The sequence below is a fragment of the Oncorhynchus mykiss genome, chromosome 6 (assembly GCF_057628025.1).
Source record: "Oncorhynchus mykiss isolate SJ-2025 chromosome 6, ASM5762802v1, whole genome shotgun sequence".
Taxonomy (NCBI): Eukaryota; Metazoa; Chordata; class Actinopteri; order Salmoniformes; family Salmonidae; genus Oncorhynchus; species Oncorhynchus mykiss.
Window position 1 is genome coordinate 49,552,377 of NC_143027.1, and position 18,371 is coordinate 49,570,747.

The following is an 18,371-nucleotide window of genomic DNA, read 5'->3' on the forward strand; positions in this document are numbered from 1 at the left end:
AACCAGATGTTCTCTATTAATTTAGTTAGATTGGTAAGAGCTTATTAGCATCAAGGGGAAAACACATAGAGGATAATTAAATATCTGTAGCTAGATCAACCCTCTGAGATGTTTTCTATATGTTGAAAATATAAGGTCCAACAGTTGACAGTGTATGTCAGAGCAAAAACCAAGCCATGAGGTCAAAGGAATTGTCCGTAGAGCTCAGAGACATGATTGTGTCAAGACACAGATCTGGTGAAGGGTACCAAAACATTTCTGCAATATTGAAGGTCCCCAAGGACACAGTGGCCTCCATCATTCTTAAACGGAAGAAGTTTGGAACCACCAAGACTCTTCCTAGAGCTGGCCGCCAGGCCAAACTGAGCAATCGGGGGAGAAGGGCAGTGCAGTGGAGTAGCTTCAACAGCCATAGGCCCAGGGATTTCACATCACATTCCATGATGTAATGCAGAATACGGCTTCACACAGAACAATCACCAAACCCATAAGATAACACTTAGCACAGCCAAACATCATGTATCACATGAAGAGGCATGTGTGTTCTCCAGACGTGATACCTTGTCATGGACCTGCTGTTTTGATCTTCGCTCTCTCTCTCCCTCTCCCCCACCTCTCTCTCTCCCTCTCTCTCTCTACCACACCTGTTGTCTCGACCTCTGAATGTTCGGCTATGAAAAGCCAACTGACAATTACTCCGGAGGTGCTGACCTGTTGCACCCTCTGTAACCAAATTATTTTGTTGACTCTGCTGGTCATCTATGAAGAATGTTTGAACTACCGTACTTGAAGAACGATCTGGCCTTACGATCTGGCCGTGTACGCTTATAATCTCCACCGGCACAGCCAGAAGAGGACTAGCCACCCCTCAGAGCCTGGTTCCTCTCTAGGTTTCTTCCTAGGTTCCTGTTTTTCTAAAGAGTTTTTCCTAGCCACCGTGCTTCTAAATCTGCATTGCATGCTATTTGAGGTTTTAAGCTGGGTGTCGAAATAAGCATTTTGTGACATCTGCTGATGTAAAAAGGGCTTTATAAATAAATTGTACTGATTGATTGATGATTGATTGTATGAAATGGAGTAGCATATATCCATCATGTAAAATGAACATTGAGCACTGTCTCCATGGAGTATAGCACTGCAACCTTAGGCAATGTATATTTACGTGGTGATAACATTATCTCATATCACATGCATGGCAAGACATGATTGATGTAATTAGATGCTCTGGAGAGATCCCACCCTCCTTCCCCAACACATGTAGAATGCTTAGAAACCACCAGAAACCTGTGAAATAGATCAACAGATTATGTTTTATCTCCTCTCAAGGTCTGTTGATTTACAGTATCTCAGTATCAGGAACTGTCATATCCCATGTGATTTGTCAAAACAAGTTGATACATGTGTTATCATGGTGCATTGGGTTTGTATTTGTATTTATTGTGGATCCCCTTTAGCTGCAGCAGCTACTCTTCATGGGGTCCAGTAAAATGAAGGCAGTTATACAATTGTAAAAACATTCCTATACATTCACAACAGATTTCACAAAATCCATGTTCCTGTTTGATTTCGGGGTAGGCTGTCAACAGCACGTACTGTGACACTATGATATGTATTCTGATCAAGTCAACAATACCTCTAGGCATATCTGACGTCATGTATTTGATATCTTTATGTGAAGGTTAATGTCCATATTGACATCAGTTCATTGTGTTTGAGGACGGTTCACTGACGGGTTTTCAACGGATACGATTAGACGAGTTTAACAGTTACAGAACAGCTGCAGTATCAGAGGCGCAGAGCCTTAATTAACGGGCTACACATAATGGCTGACGACAGCCAGGTAAGGTTCATTTTAGCCTACGTTTAATGAGCTTTACAGTTGTCCTAATTCCATCTTGTTCTAATGGCAAGTCTGCCTTAAGTGCAGAAACTATGGTTGATATTAGAAAATAATTATGATTGGAAGTTTAGGCAAGTAATTCCAATTGGGGAATTGTTGTGGGATGTTAGCATACCATATTGCGCGTGTAGCATTCGTGCCATGGAGGATTGTGCAGGCCGGCAGGTTGCTACAGGATCCTAGTATCATGTATGTTATAGGGATCAGATCTGTCTGACTTTTTCACCTGAACTGCTCATTGGCTGTCCATAATGAGCCCAGCGAGCAGGATGTGTAGCTGGGCTCTGCAATAATTAGCTCCCAGATCAATTACAAATAACTATTCTTGTTTTAAAAGCGTCATTTACAACTAGCAACATGACGGTCAGCCACCTCTAAGCAGGACTCAGTAGAAACGCTATGCGTTGGATTTGTCCATGTCTCGCTAAGTTAACCTAGCTACCATAACAGCCGTGGAGAATTTATACTACAGTTTTAAGGGATCTCTCTGAAGGTTTTAGATGATACAGTGGTGCTTCGTCCTCTGGATGAAGAACCATACATCTCGGCTTGGCTTCATTGCATTATTATTTGGGGAACGTTGACATGCCATTTGTGTTGACGGATGGATGAAAATAATGTAATTATAGTATCGTTATACATAGGCTAGCAGGAAAATCCGCATGAGATATCCATAGAACTGAGCCCTGCTCCATTTCAGCACCATGCCGCGGTCTCAGGTGCTGCCCAGACTCGAAACATTTCAGCACCATGGCACTGTCCCCTGACGCCAAGAACCGTGTCAGCTCTGTCTTTGATTTGAAATTATTCTGCAAGTGGTTATAATTTATTGCACGCCCTAGTTTTGCAGCTTTGCAACCTCAGAATTATAGCTAATGGATGGCAGCGAGTTACGTTTTTGTGCATGGTGATGAATGACGATGCATGATAAACCATAAATTAAACGCAAAAACGTGCACTTAGACATATTTTCGTTTGACAGAACTTTGACAAGCTTTGATTTGTTTTCTAATGACATTGACAATTCATATAGACATTAGATTTAGGCCTAATTATGACATCATGTGTGTATGACATCTTTGAAGAATGCTCTGGCTTCAGCCAATCGGAATCGAGTATTCAACAATGCTTTGGCATAATTCAAGGACCTTCATATTCACTTCAGTTGTCTGCCGATGGTTCACTGACGTTTTTTCAAAGGAGGTATTAGTATTTCCTCTAAACAGCCTACAACAATAAGCTACTCATCATGTCAGATGACAGCAAGGTATGGTTCATTTAGCCTATTTTGAGTTTAGAGGAGAAATTACTAACAATATAGTAGGTCACTAACACAGCAATAGGTCTCACTGGTTTGATCCATGGACTGAAATCTGACCACTATTGCCGTTTTGTTTAAAATAGGAGTGAATAAGTTGTTTCATAAAGTCACAACCTAGGACTGATATTGACCTCTCATTTATCCACCAGAGCGTGAAATGGGAGGATCCCCCGGATGACCAAAATAAAGTCGTGGAGAACATGAAGGATGAAACAGAGACACATGAGACCAACAAGAACAGGACAGGAGGCAAGGTAAGAAATATGCTGTCCTTTACACATGCTCTGCCTACTTAGGCACAGATCTAGGAAGAGTTTACTAATCACTAAATCCTAGCCTTAAAGCATTAGGAGGAGATGCTACACTGACCTTAGATCTGCTATGAGACCTATAATCTGTTGTCACGTAGGCTAAACGTAAGTCCAGTGGCTGTGCCAAGAAGACTTCTGTGGAGGAGGACAGCAGCATTGGTGCAGGTCCGAGATTACTTCATGTTGGGTGCAGGTTGTGTTCAAATTCATCAGCACTAATCTGAGAAGATAGTATCTATATAGGTGAAAGCAATATAGTGGAGGCCCGCGGAGAGATGTGCTTTTACCTGTCCAGTGCAATCAAATCCCTAAAGGTGAAGGAAATTAGGGATCAAGTTCAGATTCAACTTTAGATTTCTCTTTGCGGTTTCCCAGAGTCTTCTCAGACACCCGGGTGTGGTTTCCGGGAAAGGGGATCTATCATTGAGCAGCTGGAGAAGGAGGCTCAGAGGACTCTAATGCCTTCTCTCAAGATTGGGACATGCTGTGCCCCAATCCTCCTCTCCTTCCTGAGGAGTCTAACTGATGAGCAAGTCCCATGTCTTTTTCCAACCTCACATACAACAACTCTGAATTTATAGTCATAGTGCACCTTCTAACCACAAATGGGATTTCAAACACTACACCTAACCCCAACATCACTGTAAACACACCCCTAACTCTTCCTGTAAATCAAGAACAAAATGTCTCATGGACTTGCTAATAGCTTAAATAAATACACTTTTATTTTCCCTGACATGGCTATCTAGTGACTCCACTAACTCAACACCAGTGTGCAGGTAAAATATGTTTCCTTTCTTTTCTTTTCTCTAGCCAATGGAGAGTGATTCAGCAGGGCATGAAAAATAACGTAAGTCTCTCCACATAAGGTTCTGGTCAAAAGTTGTGCGCTATATAGGGAATGGTGTCATGGAATTGCTTGAATGACAAAAACATTACTCTGTTTGTTGGCCATAGCTCACATTCGAGCAGCTCTCCATGCTGTGTCTGAAGATTGTTAAAGTCGTGACCCAGACAGCCCTCCGCATTCTCCTACCAGCGCTAGCTCGTATCATGGGGGTGAACCTGAGGAGTGGGGCAACCTCCCCAGAATCCCAGTGCTCTCTAACAGGGTCTGAGGATTCCTTAGGCAGTCTGGATGAGAGAGAAAAAAGGCTGCTGATCAGTGAGATTAACTACTGGACTAAGGAGAGGAGGAGGAATGGCAGTGCAGGATGCCGCCAAAAATCCACCCGCAGGACCTCATCACCATGCTGTTCGCCTAAGAGGTATGTTCACAGCAATATTTCAACTTAATAATTGCAAGACCTGACCCATACTTATCATAAATTATTAACTTGGAATTCACACCTTGTAGTTTTAAGTTCTGGTCAGAAATGTTGCCACTTAGGGGGTGGGTCCAGGTGAAAGTAATTTTTAACTGGGTAAGCCATAAAGTCATCTATGAATAAATAGATCAGGTACATGCCTTTCAGAATGAATCATATTCTGATGTCGTACAAACATAAAAATCAGGCGAAAAAATTGTGTCAGTTGGCTTTAGGCTTCTAGAACTACGGTGGTATGAGAAGTAATCCATCATTGCTCTAATTTGGTTTTCAGGCTCACTAATGACCCAGATTAGATACAGTTGGTTACATTTGCATGGCTTAAGTGGTGATTGTGTGTTTATCTTCAAGGTCCCAGACCTCATTGCAGAGCTTGCCTGCAACTAGAGAGGCTCCCCTCATGGAGGAGCCTCTGAAGGCTCTTTTTGGGGTAACGGAAGAGAGCCTTCTGATATCCCTGGTTGAGGGTCACTCCAACCCCACCTCCTCCAGCTCCTCCGAGTTGAGCTGTGCTATCGTGGGGGAGGTGGTACACCAGCTTAACTCTGGCCTCTTAGTGGCCATTCAGGCCAGCCCGGGGAGTTGCCCCCCTATGGACAGTCAGGACATAGCAGCAGGCAAGGAGGTCATTCGGGTAGCCTCGGTGCAGATCCTGGCCGAGCTACAGAGCCAAACATCTGAGCCAGAGTGGGTAGGGTTTATCGAGCCCTTCATGGACCCTGTGACAGATGATGTGCTGGAGGCCATTGTCGGCACAATGGACAAAATGGCACAGGACTTCAACATCCTATTGGATCTGGCCAAGAAGATGACAATCTTGGGGTCTAAATTTCTGACCAATCTTCAATGTGACCTTGATGTTGAGTGTCCATCTGGGAAGGAAGAGACCACTCACTTTCTCAAAGAGACTGGATCCTCTACCAGTGTGGTGGCCAGAAAGATTCAGACCCTCTCTAGCCCCGACTTTCAGTCTAAAGCCCTGAAGGCGGTGAGCACCATCCTTACAAGGAAAGTCAGCAGCTCTTCTGGCATGGCTCCTTCCTCTAGGCCTTCTAGTGCTGCTCCTAGCCTTACTAAAGCCCCGCTGAATACCAGCTGCACAGCCCTGACATCTGTAACCTCCACTGCCACAGTGATTGTTAAGGCATTTGTGGGATGCATGGAGACGATAGCATCATTTGAAGGCACATGTGAAGCAGTTGATTGGCCAGTTCCTGTAAATGACCACAAAACAGGGTCTTCAAAGAAGATAACCTTCTCTCTAGCCGGCACACTCTACGGCCGTATACGAGCAAAGCTGAGGGACCTTTTAACTCCAGCCGCTCGAGAAGAAGGTGTGGCTAAGGATGCTTCTCTTCTGGAGTATTCAGACACCCTGGAAAAGGCAACTGTTTCAACTGTTGAGGTCCAGTTACCCTGCACCGAACTTAGTAGAGTTCCCAGTGAGAGCCAACCAATACCAGCTCTCTGTCTCTCCAATCTGGATACCAGTACTCAAGAAGTTCTTAGCAGTGTTTTTTCCATCTACAAGTCAGAGTTATCAAAAGTGGAGAGTAAATCCTTAGCCGTTGTCAGTTCATCTGATGAGTCCCTAGAGGCTTGTTGGTTTGTTGATGGTGTCCTATCAAAGCTTGATGACTATACTATTTCCCAGTCACCCTCACCCAATGAAGACTTGAGCGTGAGTACTCAATATTCTCAACTGAGTTCAGAAGAGAGTGTCAGAATCACAGAGTCCTCAACTAGTCTGATTCAGAGCATTAAGCAGCTCTCTGGCAATGACTTTCAGACTCAGGCAGAAGAGGCAGTGAGTAAAGTGCTGATGAGATCCAGTCATTCCTTTATCACACAGATCAGCCATACTGGTCTTCAGAAAAGTCTGCAGGCTGGCTTATCATCTAGCTCACCATCAGAGATCCATGTCCTTTCAGAATCCATGTCCTCCATGTCCTCTGAGAATATAGCCTCTGGATTAGTGGAAACCTTTGTCAAAGGAATGGCGACTATTTTCCAGAAAAATGAGTCCACTGACACTGTGCTACTGGAAAGAAGTGGGAGAGTTTCACAGTGCTCCCACGGGGGCTCCCAACTGGATGATACTGAATTGAGTGTTAAAATATCAGAGGAGAAGCTTTGGTCAACAGCTAAGAACATCTGCGTCAGTATGAAGAACACACTTAAGGATTTCTTCACAGGGCTGAAGCCATCCGGATCCGAAAGAACAGAAAAGGCTTCTTCCACAGAGACCCTTGGGGAAATCCTGGTTGCTATCCAGAGTGAAATCTCAAACTTCGGGCGAATGAAGGATTCCAGGGAGCTCCTTCAGATCAATGATATGGTAGGAACTATGCTGAAGGAGATTGAGAAAAGTGAGGATGACAGTGAACAAGTCTGCCAAGACATCCCTAGAACCTGGTCATCTTTATCCACTTCTGTAAATGGTCGTAGTTCCTTGTCCAGCTCTTCAAAGGGTCCTAGGTCAGAGTGTGAGTTAGAGATCAACCTCCCTGGCACTCCCATCCCTGACAAAGTGCCTTTTCATCTGACCTGCCCCATCGTCAGGAGCTCCTGCATCGACACCAGGGACTCTAAAATGCCAGAGATTTTTACATGTGACCTAAAGACAAAGATGATGGCACACACAGATGAACCCCTGCATCGTAACAGTCCAATGCCTGACAGCAGCCGACCACCGAGTGCTAAAGCCTCATTTCGATCCTCCACTCCGTCTTTCACCAGCAAGGGAACCTCTTTGGTACCAAAGGGAGATGGGATTGACATTGAAGAGAAGGAGGTGTATATCCCCAGCAGCTCTGGCCATCTGAGGGAGCTCTTAATCACCCCGGACATCAGCAGTGCCACTGCATTCCCACTGCAGTACTTGATGGACTCCAGCAAAGATGATGGAATCTGTTTTGTCACCATACTGGTGATAAGGTTGCTATCGGAGATCAGACCCTCAGCCCTAGATGGACCCTCCCAACAGGCAGCAGATCTGACAGAAACATCTCAGCAACTCATCAGACAAGTCCTGTCTGAGTTCTGTGCTGCATCCAGATTCTCCAGGACACAGGCATATTCCCAGGACCTGAACATCCAAAGGGTGTTCAGAGGTGTACATAAAAACCTCATGGAGGAGTTTGGCTCTTATAACACCCTGCAAGCAGCCATTTCCTCCCAGGACCCTGCATTTGACAGAGTCCTGGTAAAGTCCTTGACCCAGCAGCTGGTACAGGGATGCAAGGAGGCGTCAAGACCAGCTTCTGCTGCAACAAACCCATCAGACCAGGCTGAGACGGAGAGGGGGGCTGAGCAGAAAGCAAGAAGGAGCTTCCTTTGCTTTTCAATGACCAAACTCAGGATCAACTTCAAGGTATAGCAGGGAGTTAGCATTTGTTTTTGGTTCCAGTTAGGTGCTGATGTTATTGATGTGGCAATGATAAGACAAATACATGAAATGAATTTGTTTTATTCACCACTAAATTGTTGCCTTGGATTCAGAAGTGTTCCATTTATTTATTTATTCTCTGTACCATTTTCTTTACCTTTCTTCTGTTAGCGTTCCAAGAGAGGAAACAAAAAGGACTGCCATTCAGTCCAAGACCAGACTGAGATTCCCTCTACTGATGGACATTGCATAGGTAAGGATGTTTTAGAGCTCTGCTATAGCTTGTAGTTTTGTTTAGGTGTGTGTTAGAAACATAGGAATGCCTACCAAACTCATAGCACTGTTATTTTTCAACGTTACTATACTGCATCTCTCTCTCTCTCTCTCTCTCTCTCTCTCTCTCTCTCTCTCTCTCTCTCTCTCTCTCTCACCCCATCAATTTCTCTTGTGTTTCTAGCTCCAGTTGGAGGGGTTTCTCCCTCCATATCTCAGCCTGTCAAAAAACGATCCTTGATTGTCAGGGTCTTTTCAGCAATGATGAAGCCATTCAGGCGCTTCACCAAGAAGAACCTGTAACCTGTTACGCTGCATGAAGAACTACTTTTGTAACAGCAAGACTGTTGACAAGAGGAATTTCTGCATGTCTACCCTTTCAAAATATATTTGATCAAATAAATGCTATTGATTTTACAAGAATTTCAAGTGTTTTGGAAGATTGATAATACTGAAGCAGATTTTCTCAGAGAAATGCACTAGTTCCCCCTTGGTTACACATTTATTGTTCAGTTTTTGAGTTGGCAGGACATAGGGCGTCAGGTAGCCTTGTGGTTAGAGCGTTGGGCCAGTAACCGAAAGGTTGCTAGGTCAGATCCCTGAGCTAACCATGTAAAAATATGACGTTCTGCTCCTGAACAAGGTAGTTAACCCACTGTTCCTAAGCTGTCGTTGTAAATAAGAATTTGTTATTAACTGCCTTGTCTAGTAAAATAAATAAAATAACCAGAGCTTGACTCTAATACAATAGTTGCTGCATAGACAGTCAGATAACCAGATGTTCTCTATTAATTTAGTTAGATTGGTAAGAGCTTATTAGCATCAAGGGGAAAACACATAGAGGATAATTAAATATCTGTAGCTAGATCAACCCTCTGAGATGTTTTCTATATGTTGAAAATATAAGGTCCAACAGTTGACAGTGTATGTCAGAGCAAAAACCAAGCCATGAGGTCAAAGGAATTGTCCGTAGAGCTCAGAGACATGATTGTGTCAAGACACAGATCTGGTGAAGGGTACCAAAACATTTCTGCAATATTGAAGGTCCCCAAGGACACAGTGGCCTCCATCATTCTTAAACGGAAGAAGTTTGGAACCACCAAGACTCTTCCTAGAGCTGGCCGCCAGGCCAAACTGAGCAATCGGGGGAGAAGGGCAGTGCAGTGGAGTAGCTTCAACAGCCATAGGCCCAGGGATTTCACATCACATTCCATGATGTAATGCAGAATACGGCTTCACACAGAACAATCACCAAACCCATAAGATAACACTTAGCACAGCCAAACATCATGTATCACATGAAGAGGCATGTGTGTTCTCCAGACGTGATACATTGTCATGGACCTGCTGTTTTGATCTTCGCTCTCTCTCTCCCTCTCCCCCACCTCTCTCTCTCCCTCTCTCTCTCTACCACACCTGTTGTCTCGACCTCTGAATGTTCGGCTATGAAAAGCCAACTGACAATTACTCCGGAGGTGCTGACCTGTTGCACCCTCTGTAACCAAATTATTTTGTTGACTCTGCTGGTCATCTATGAAGAATGTTTGAACTACCGTACTTGAAGAACGATCTGGCCTTACGATCTGGCCGTGTACGCTTATAATCTCCACCGGCACAGCCAGAAGAGGACTAGCCACCCCTCAGAGCCTGGTTCCTCTCTAGGTTTCTTCCTAGGTTCCTGTTTTTCTAAAGAGTTTTTCCTAGCCACCGTGCTTCTAAATCTGCATTGCATGCTATTTGAGGTTTTAAGCTGGGTGTCGAAATAAGCATTTTGTGACATCTGCTGATGTAAAAAGGGCTTTATAAATAAATTGTACTGATTGATTGATGATTGATTGTATGAAATGGAGTAGCATATATCCATCATGTAAAATGAACATTGAGTACTGTCTCCATGGAGTATAGCACTGCAACCTTAGGCAATGTATATTTACGTGGTGATAACATTATCTCATATCACATGCATGGCAAGACATGATTGATGTAATTAGATGCTCTGGAGAGATCCCACCCTCCTTCCCCAACACATGTAGAATGCTTAGAAACCACCAGAAACCTGTGAAATAGATCAACAGATTATGTTTTATCTCCTCTCAAGGTCTGTTGATTTACAGTATCTCAGTATCAGGAACTGTCATATCCCATGTGATTTGTCAAAACAAGTTGATACATGTGTTATCATGGTGCATTGGGTTTGTATTTGTATTTATTGTGGATCCCCTTTAGCTGCAGCAGCTACTCTTCATGGGGTCCAGTAAAATGAAGGCAGTTATACAATTGTAAAAACATTCCTATACATTCACAACAGATTTCACAAAATCCATGTTCCTGTTTGATTTCGGGGTAGGCTGTCAACAGCACGTACTGTGACACTATGATATGTATTCTGATCAAGTCAACAATACCTCTAGGCATATCTGACGTCATGTATTTGATATCTTTATGTGAAGGTTAATGTCCATATTGACATCAGTTCATTGTGTTTGAGGACGGTTCACTGACGGGTTTTCAACGGATACGATTAGACTAGTTTAACAGTTACAGAACAGCTGCAGTATCAGAGGCGCAGAGCCTTAATTAACGGGCTACACATAATGGCTGACGACAGCCAGGTAAGGTTCATTTTAGCCTACGTTTAATGAGCTTTACAGTTGTCCTAATTCCATCTTGTTCTAATGGCAAGTCTGCCTTAAGTGCAGAAACTATGGTTGATATTAGAAAATAATTATGATTGGAAGTTTAGGCAAGTAATTCCAATTGGGGAATTGTTGTGGGATGTTAGCATACCATATTGCGCGTGTAGCATTCGTGCCATGGAGGATTGTGCAGGCCGGCAGGTTGCTACAGGATCCTAGTATCATGTATGTTATAGGGATCAGATCTGTCTGACTTTTTCACCTGAACTGCTCATTGGCTGTCCATAATGAGCCCAGCGAGCAGGATGTGTAGCTGGGCTCTGCAATAATTAGCTCCCAGATCAATTACAAATAACTATTCTTGTTTTAAAAGCGTCATTTACAACTAGCAACATGACGGTCAGCCACCTCTAAGCAGGACTCAGTAGAAACGCTATGCGTTGGATTTGTCCATGTCTCGCTAAGTTAACCTAGCTACCATAACAGCCGTGGAGAATTTATACTACAGTTTTAAGGGATCTCTCTGAAGGTTTTAGATGATACAGTGGTGCTTCGTCCTCTGGATGAAGAACCATACATCTCGGCTTGGCTTCATTGCATTATTATTTGGGGAACGTTGACATGCCATTTGTGTTGACGGATGGATGAAAATAATGTAATTATAGTATCGTTATACATAGGCTAGCAGGAAAATCCGCATGAGATATCCATAGAACTGAGCCCTGCTCCATTTCAGCACCATGCCGCGGTCTCAGGTGCTGCCCAGACTCGAAACATTTCAGCACCATGGCACTGTCCCCTGACGCCAAGAACCGTGTCAGCTCTGTCTTTGATTTGAAATTATTCTGCAAGTGGTTATAATTTATTGCACGCCCTAGTTTTGCAGCTTTGCAACCTCAGAATTATAGCTAATGGATGGCAGCGAGTTACGTTTTTGTGCATGGTGATGAATGACGATGCATGATAAACCATAAATTAAACGCAAAAACGTGCACTTAGACATATTTTCGTTTGACAGAACTTTGACAAGCTTTGATTTGTTTTCTAATGACATTGACAATTCATATAGACATTAGATTTAGGCCTAATTATGACATCATGTGTGTATGACATCTTTGAAGAATGCTCTGGCTTCAGCCAATCGGAATCGAGTATTCAACAATGCTTTGGCATAATTCAAGGACCTTCATATTCACTTCAGTTGTCTGCCGATGGTTCACTGACGTTTTTTCAAAGGAGGTATTAGTATTTCCTCTAAACAGCCTACAACAATAAGCTACTCATCATGTCAGATGACAGCAAGGTATGGTTCATTTAGCCTATTTTGAGTTTAGAGGAGAAATTACTAACAATATAGTAGGTCACTAACACAGCAATAGGTCTCACTGGTTTGATCCATGGACTGAAATCTGACCACTTGCCGTTTTGTTTAAAATAGGAGCGAATAAGTTGTTTCATAAAGTCACAACCTAGGACTGATATTGACCTCTCATTTATCCACCAGAGCGTGAAATGGGAGGATCCCCCGGATGACCAAAATAAAGTCGTGGAGAACATGAAGGATGAAACAGAGACACATGAGACCAACAAGAACAGGACAGGAGGCAAGGTAAGAAATATGCTGTCCTTTACACATGCTCTGCCTACTTAGGCACAGATCTAGGATTAGTTTACTATCACTAAATCCTAGCCTTAAAGCATTAGGAGGAGATGCTACACTGACCTTAGATCTGCTATGAGACCTATAATCTGTTGTCACGTAGGCTAAACGTAAGTCCAGTGGCTGTGCCAAGAAGACTTCTGTGGAGGAGGACAGCAGCATTGGTGCAGGTCCGAGATTACTTCATGTTGGGTGCAGGTTGTGTTCAAATTCATCAGCACTAATCTGAGAAGATAGTATCTATATAGGTGAAAGCAATATAGTGGAGGCCCGCGGAGAGATGTGCTTTTACCTGTCCAGTGCAATCAAATCCCTAAAGGTGAAGGAAATTAGGGATCAAGTTCAGATTCAACTTTAGATTTCTCTTTGCGGTTTCCCAGAGTCTTCTCAGACACCCGGGTGTGGTTTCCGGGAAAGGGGATCTATCATTGAGCAGCTGGAGAAGGAGGCTCAGAGGACTCTAATGCCTTCTCTCAAGATTGGGACATGCTGTGCCCCAATCCTCCTCTCCTTCCTGAGGAGTCTAACTGATGAGCAAGTCCCATGTCTTTTTCCAACCTCACATACAACAACTCTGAATTTATAGTCATAGTGCACCTTCTAACCACAAATGGGATTTCAAACACTACACCTAACCCCAACATCACTGTAAACACACCCCTAACTCTTCCTGTAAATCAAGAACAAAATGTCTCATGGACTTGCTAATAGCTTAAATAAATACACTTTTATTTTCCCTGACATGGCTATCTAGTGACTCCACTAACTCAACACCAGTGTGCAGGTAAAATATGTTTCCTTTCTTTTCTTTTCTCTAGCCAATGGAGAGTGATTCAGCAGGGCATGAAAAATAACGTAAGTCTCTCCACATAAGGTTCTGGTCAAAAGTTGTGCGCTATATAGGGAATGGTGTCATGGAATTGCTTGAATGACAAAAACATTACTCTGTTTGTTGGCCATAGCTCACATTCGAGCAGCTCTCCATGCTGTGTCTGAAGATTGTTAAAGTCGTGACCCAGACAGCCCTCCGCATTCTCCTACCAGCGCTAGCTCGTATCATGGGGGTGAACCTGAGGAGTGGGGCAACCTCCCCAGAATCCCAGTGCTCTCTAACAGGGTCTGAGGATTCCTTAGGCAGTCTGGATGAGAGAGAAAAAAGGCTGCTGATCAGTGAGATGAACTACTGGACTAAGGAGAGGAGGAGGAATGGCAGTACAGGATGCCGCCAAAAATCCACCCGCAGGACCTCATCACCATGCTGTTCGCCTAAGAGGTATGTTCACAGCAATATTTCAACTTAATAATTGCAAGACCTGACCCATACTTATCATAAATTATTAACTTGGAATTCACACCTTGTAGTTTTAAGTTCTGGTCAGAAATGTTGCCACTTAGGGGGTGGGTCCAGGTGAAAGTAATTTTTAACTGGGTAAGCCATAAAGTCATCTATGAATAAATAGATCAGGTACATGCCTTTCAGAATGAATCATATTCTGATGTCGTACAAACATAAAAATCAGGCGAAAAAATTGTGTCAGTTGGCTTTAGGCTTCTAGAACTACGGTGGTATGAGAAGTAATCCATCATTGCTCTAATTTGGTTTTCAGGCTCACTAATGACCCAGATTAGATACAGTTGGTTACATTTGCATGGCTTAAGTGGTGATTGTGTGTTTATCTTCAAGGTCCCAGACCTCATTGCAGAGCTTGCCTGCAACTAGAGAGGCTCCCCTCATGGAGGAGCCTCTGAAGGCTCTTTTTGGGGTAACGGAAGAGAGCCTTCTGATATCCCTGGTTGAGGGTCACTCCAACCCCACCTCCTCCAGCTCCTCCGAGTTGAGCTGTGCTATCGTGGGGGAGGTGGTACACCAGCTTAACTCTGGCCTCTTAGTGGCCATTCAGGCCAGCCCGGGGAGTTGCCCCCCTATGGACAGTCAGGACATAGCAGCAGGCAAGGAGGTCATTCGGGTAGCCTCGGTGCAGATCCTGGCCGAGCTACAGAGCCAAACATCTGAGCCAGAGTGGGTAGGGTTTATCGAGCCCTTCATGGACCCTGTGACAGATGATGTGCTGGAGGCCATTGTCGGCACAATGGACAAAATGGCACAGGACTTCAACATCCTATTGGATCTGGCCAAGAAGATGACAATCTTGGGGTCTAAATTTCTGACCAATCTTCAATGTGACCTTGATGTTGAGTGTCCATCTGGGAAGGAAGAGACCACTCACTTTCTCAAAGAGACTGGATCCTCTACCAGTGTGGTGGCCAGAAAGATTCAGACCCTCTCTAGCCCCGACTTTCAGTCTAAAGCCCTGAAGGCGGTGAGCACCATCCTTACAAGGAAAGTCAGCAGCTCTTCTGGCATGGCTCCTTCCTCTAGGCCTTCTAGTGCTGCTCCTAGCCTTACTAAAGCCCCGCTGAATACCATCTGCACAGCCCTGACATCTGTAACCTCCACTGCCACAGTGATTGTTAAGGCATTTGTGGGATGCATGGAGACGATAGCATCATTTGAAGGCACATGTGAAGCAGTTGATTGGCCAGTTCCTGTAAATGACCACAAAACAGGGTCTTCAAAGAAGATAACCTTCTCTCTAGCCGGCACACTCTACGGCCGTATACGAGCAAAGCTGAGGGACCTTTTAACTCCAGCCGCTCGAGAAGAAGGTGTGGCTAAGGATGCTTCTCTTCTGGAGTATTCAGACACCCTGGAAAAGGCAACTGTTTCAACTGTTGAGGTCCAGTTACCCTGCACCGAACTTAGTAGAGTTCCCAGTGAGAGCCAACCAATACCAGCTCTCTGTCTCTCCAATCTGGATACCAGTACTCAAGAAGTTCTTAGCAGTGTTTTTTCTATCTACAAGTCAGAGTTATCAAAAGTGGAGAGTAAATCCTTAGCCGTTGTCAGTTCATCTGATGAGTCCCTAGAGGCTTGTTGGTTTGTTGATGGTGTCCTATCAAAGCTTGATGACTATACTATTTCCCAGTCACCCTCACCCAATGAAGACTTGAGCGTGAGTACTCAATATTCTCAACTGAGTTCAGAAGAGAGTGTCAGAATCACAGAGTCCTCAACTAGTCTGATTCAGAGCATTAAGCAGCTCTCTGGCAATGACTTTCAGACTCAGGCAGAAGAGGCAGTGAGTAAAGTGCTGATGAGATCCAGTCATTCCTTTATCACACAGATCAGCCATACTGGTCTTCAGAAAAGTCTGCAGGCTGGCTTATCATCTAGCTCACCATCAGAGATCCATGTCCTTTCAGAATCCATGTCCTCCATGTCCTCTGAGAATATAGCCTCTGGATTAGTGGAAACCTTTGTCAAAGGAATGGCGACTATTTTCCAGAAAAATGAGTCCACTGACACTGTGCTACTGGAAAGAAGTGGGAGAGTTTCACAGTGCTCCCACGGGGGCTCCCAACTGGATGATACTGAATTGAGTGTTAAAATATCAGAGGAGAAGCTTTGGTCAACAGCTAAGAACATCTGCGTCAGTATGAAGAACACACTTAAGGATTTCTTCACAGGGCTGAAGCCATCCGGATCCGAAAGAACAGAAAAGGCTTCTTCCACAGAGACCCTTGGGGAAATCCTGGTTGCTATCCAGAGTGAAATCTCAAACTTCGGGCGAATGAAGGATTCCAGGGAGCTCCTTCAGATCAATGATATGGTAGGAACTATGCTGAAGGAGATTGAGAAAAGTGAGGATGACAGTGAACAAGTCTGCCAAGACATCCCTAGAACCTGGTCATCTTTATCCACTTCTGTAAATGGTCGTAGTTCCTTGTCCAGCTCTTCAAAGGGTCCTAGGTCAGAGTGTGAGTTAGAGATCAACCTCCCTGGCACTCCCATCCCTGACAAAGTGCCTTTTCATCTGACCTGCCCCATCGTCAGGAGCTCCTGCATCGACACCAGGGACTCTAAAATGCCAGAGATTTTTACATGTGACCTAAAGACAAAGATGATGGCACACACAGATGAACCCCTGCATCGTAACAGTCCAATGCCTGACAGCAGCCGACCACCGAGTGCTAAAGCCTCATTTCGATCCTCCACTCCGTCTTTCACCAGCAAGGGAACCTCTTTGGTACCAAAGGGAGATGGGATTGACATTGAAGAGAAGGAGGTGTATATCCCCAGCAGCTCTGGCCATCTGAGGGAGCTCTTAATCACCCCGGACATCAGCAGTGCCACTGCATTCCCACTGCAGTACTTGATGGACTCCAGCAAAGATGATGGAATCTGTTTTGTCACCATACTGGTGATAAGGTTGCTATCGGAGATCAGACCCTCAGCCCTAGATGGACCCTCCCAACAGGCAGCAGATCTGACAGAAACATCTCAGCAACTCATCAGACAAGTCCTGTCTGAGTTCTGTGCTGCATCCAGATTCTCCAGGACACAGGCACAGGAGCTTCCTTTGCTTTTCAATGACCAAACTCAGGATCAACTTCAAGGTATAGCAGGGAGTTAGCATTTGTTTTTGGTTCCAGTTAGGTGCTGATGTTATTGATGTGGCAATGATAAGACAAATACATGAAATGAATTTGTTTTATTCACCACTAAATTGTTGCCTTGGATTCAGAAGTGTTCCATTTATTTATTTATTCTCTGTACCATTTTCTTTACCTTTCTTCTGTTAGCGTTCCAAGAGAGGAAACAAAAAGGACTGCCATTCAGTCCAAGACCAGACTGAGATTCCCTCTACTGATGGACATTGCATAGGTAAGGATGTTTTAGAGCTCTGCTATAGCTTGTAGTTTTGTTTAGGTGTGTGTTAGAAACATAGGAATGCCTACCAAACTCATAGCACTGTTATTTTTCAACGTTACTATACTGCATCTCTCTCTCTCTCTCTCTCTCTCTCTCTCTCTCTCTCTCTCTCTCTCTCTCTCTCTCTCTCTCTCTCTCTCTCTCTCTCTCTCTCTCTCACCCCATCAATTTCTCTTGTGTTTCTAGCTCCAGTTGGAGGGGTTTCTCCCTCCATATCTCAGCCTGTCAAAAAACGATCCTTGATTGTCAGGGTCTTTTCAGCAATGATGAAGCCATTCAGGCGCTTCACCAAGAAGAACCTGTAACCTGTTACGCTGCATGAAGAACTACTTTTGTAACAGCAAGACTGTTGACAAGAGGAATTTCTGCATGTCTACCCTTTCAAAATATATTTGATCAAATAAATGCTATTGATTTTACAAGAATTTCAAGTGTTTTGGAAGATTGATAATACTGAAGCAGATTTTCTCAGAGAAATGCACTAGTTCCCCCTTGGTTACACATTTATTGTTCAGTTTTTGAGTTGGCAGGACATAGGGCGTCAGGTAGCCTTGTGGTTAGAGCGTTGGGCCAGTAACCGAAAGGTTGCTAGGTCAGATCCCTGAGCTAACCATGTAAAAATATGACGTTCTGCTCCTGAACAAGGTAGTTAACCCACTGTTCCTAAGCTGTCGTTGTAAATAAGAATTTGTTATTAACTGCCTTGTCTAGTAAAATAAATAAAATAACCAGAGCTTGACTCTAATACAATAGTTGCTGCATAGACAGTCAGATAACCAG

General features: G+C 44.0%; 1 protein-coding gene and 1 long non-coding RNA gene across 3 annotated transcripts; both read left to right on the forward strand.

Annotated features, from left to right (window-relative positions):
• Positions 1–1,822: 1,822 nt before the first annotated feature.
• On the forward strand, positions 1,823–8,935 carry LOC149982900 (uncharacterized). The gene is made up of 9 exons (XM_090239439.1): positions 1,823–1,840; positions 3,371–3,475; positions 3,631–3,697; positions 3,908–4,061; positions 4,346–4,382; positions 4,490–4,800; positions 5,212–8,233; positions 8,420–8,501; positions 8,706–8,935. Exons 1-9 carry the CDS (start codon positions 1,823–1,825, stop codon positions 8,822–8,824), a joined length of 3,915 nt encoding a protein of 1,304 aa, XP_090095565.1. The 3' UTR covers positions 8,825–8,935.
• Positions 8,936–13,779: 4,844 nt separating this feature from the next.
• LOC149982901 (uncharacterized) lies at positions 13,780–18,013 on the forward strand. Of its 2 annotated transcripts, none has more exons than XR_016496726.1 (3): positions 13,780–14,090; positions 17,462–17,543; positions 17,778–18,013. It is a non-coding gene; the product is annotated as an uncharacterized LOC149982901 (long non-coding RNA). The 2 variants fall into 2 exon arrangements; XR_016496725.1 differs by lacking the exon at positions 13,780–14,090 and adding an exon at positions 17,229–17,275.
• Positions 18,014–18,371: the final 358 nt, after the last annotated feature.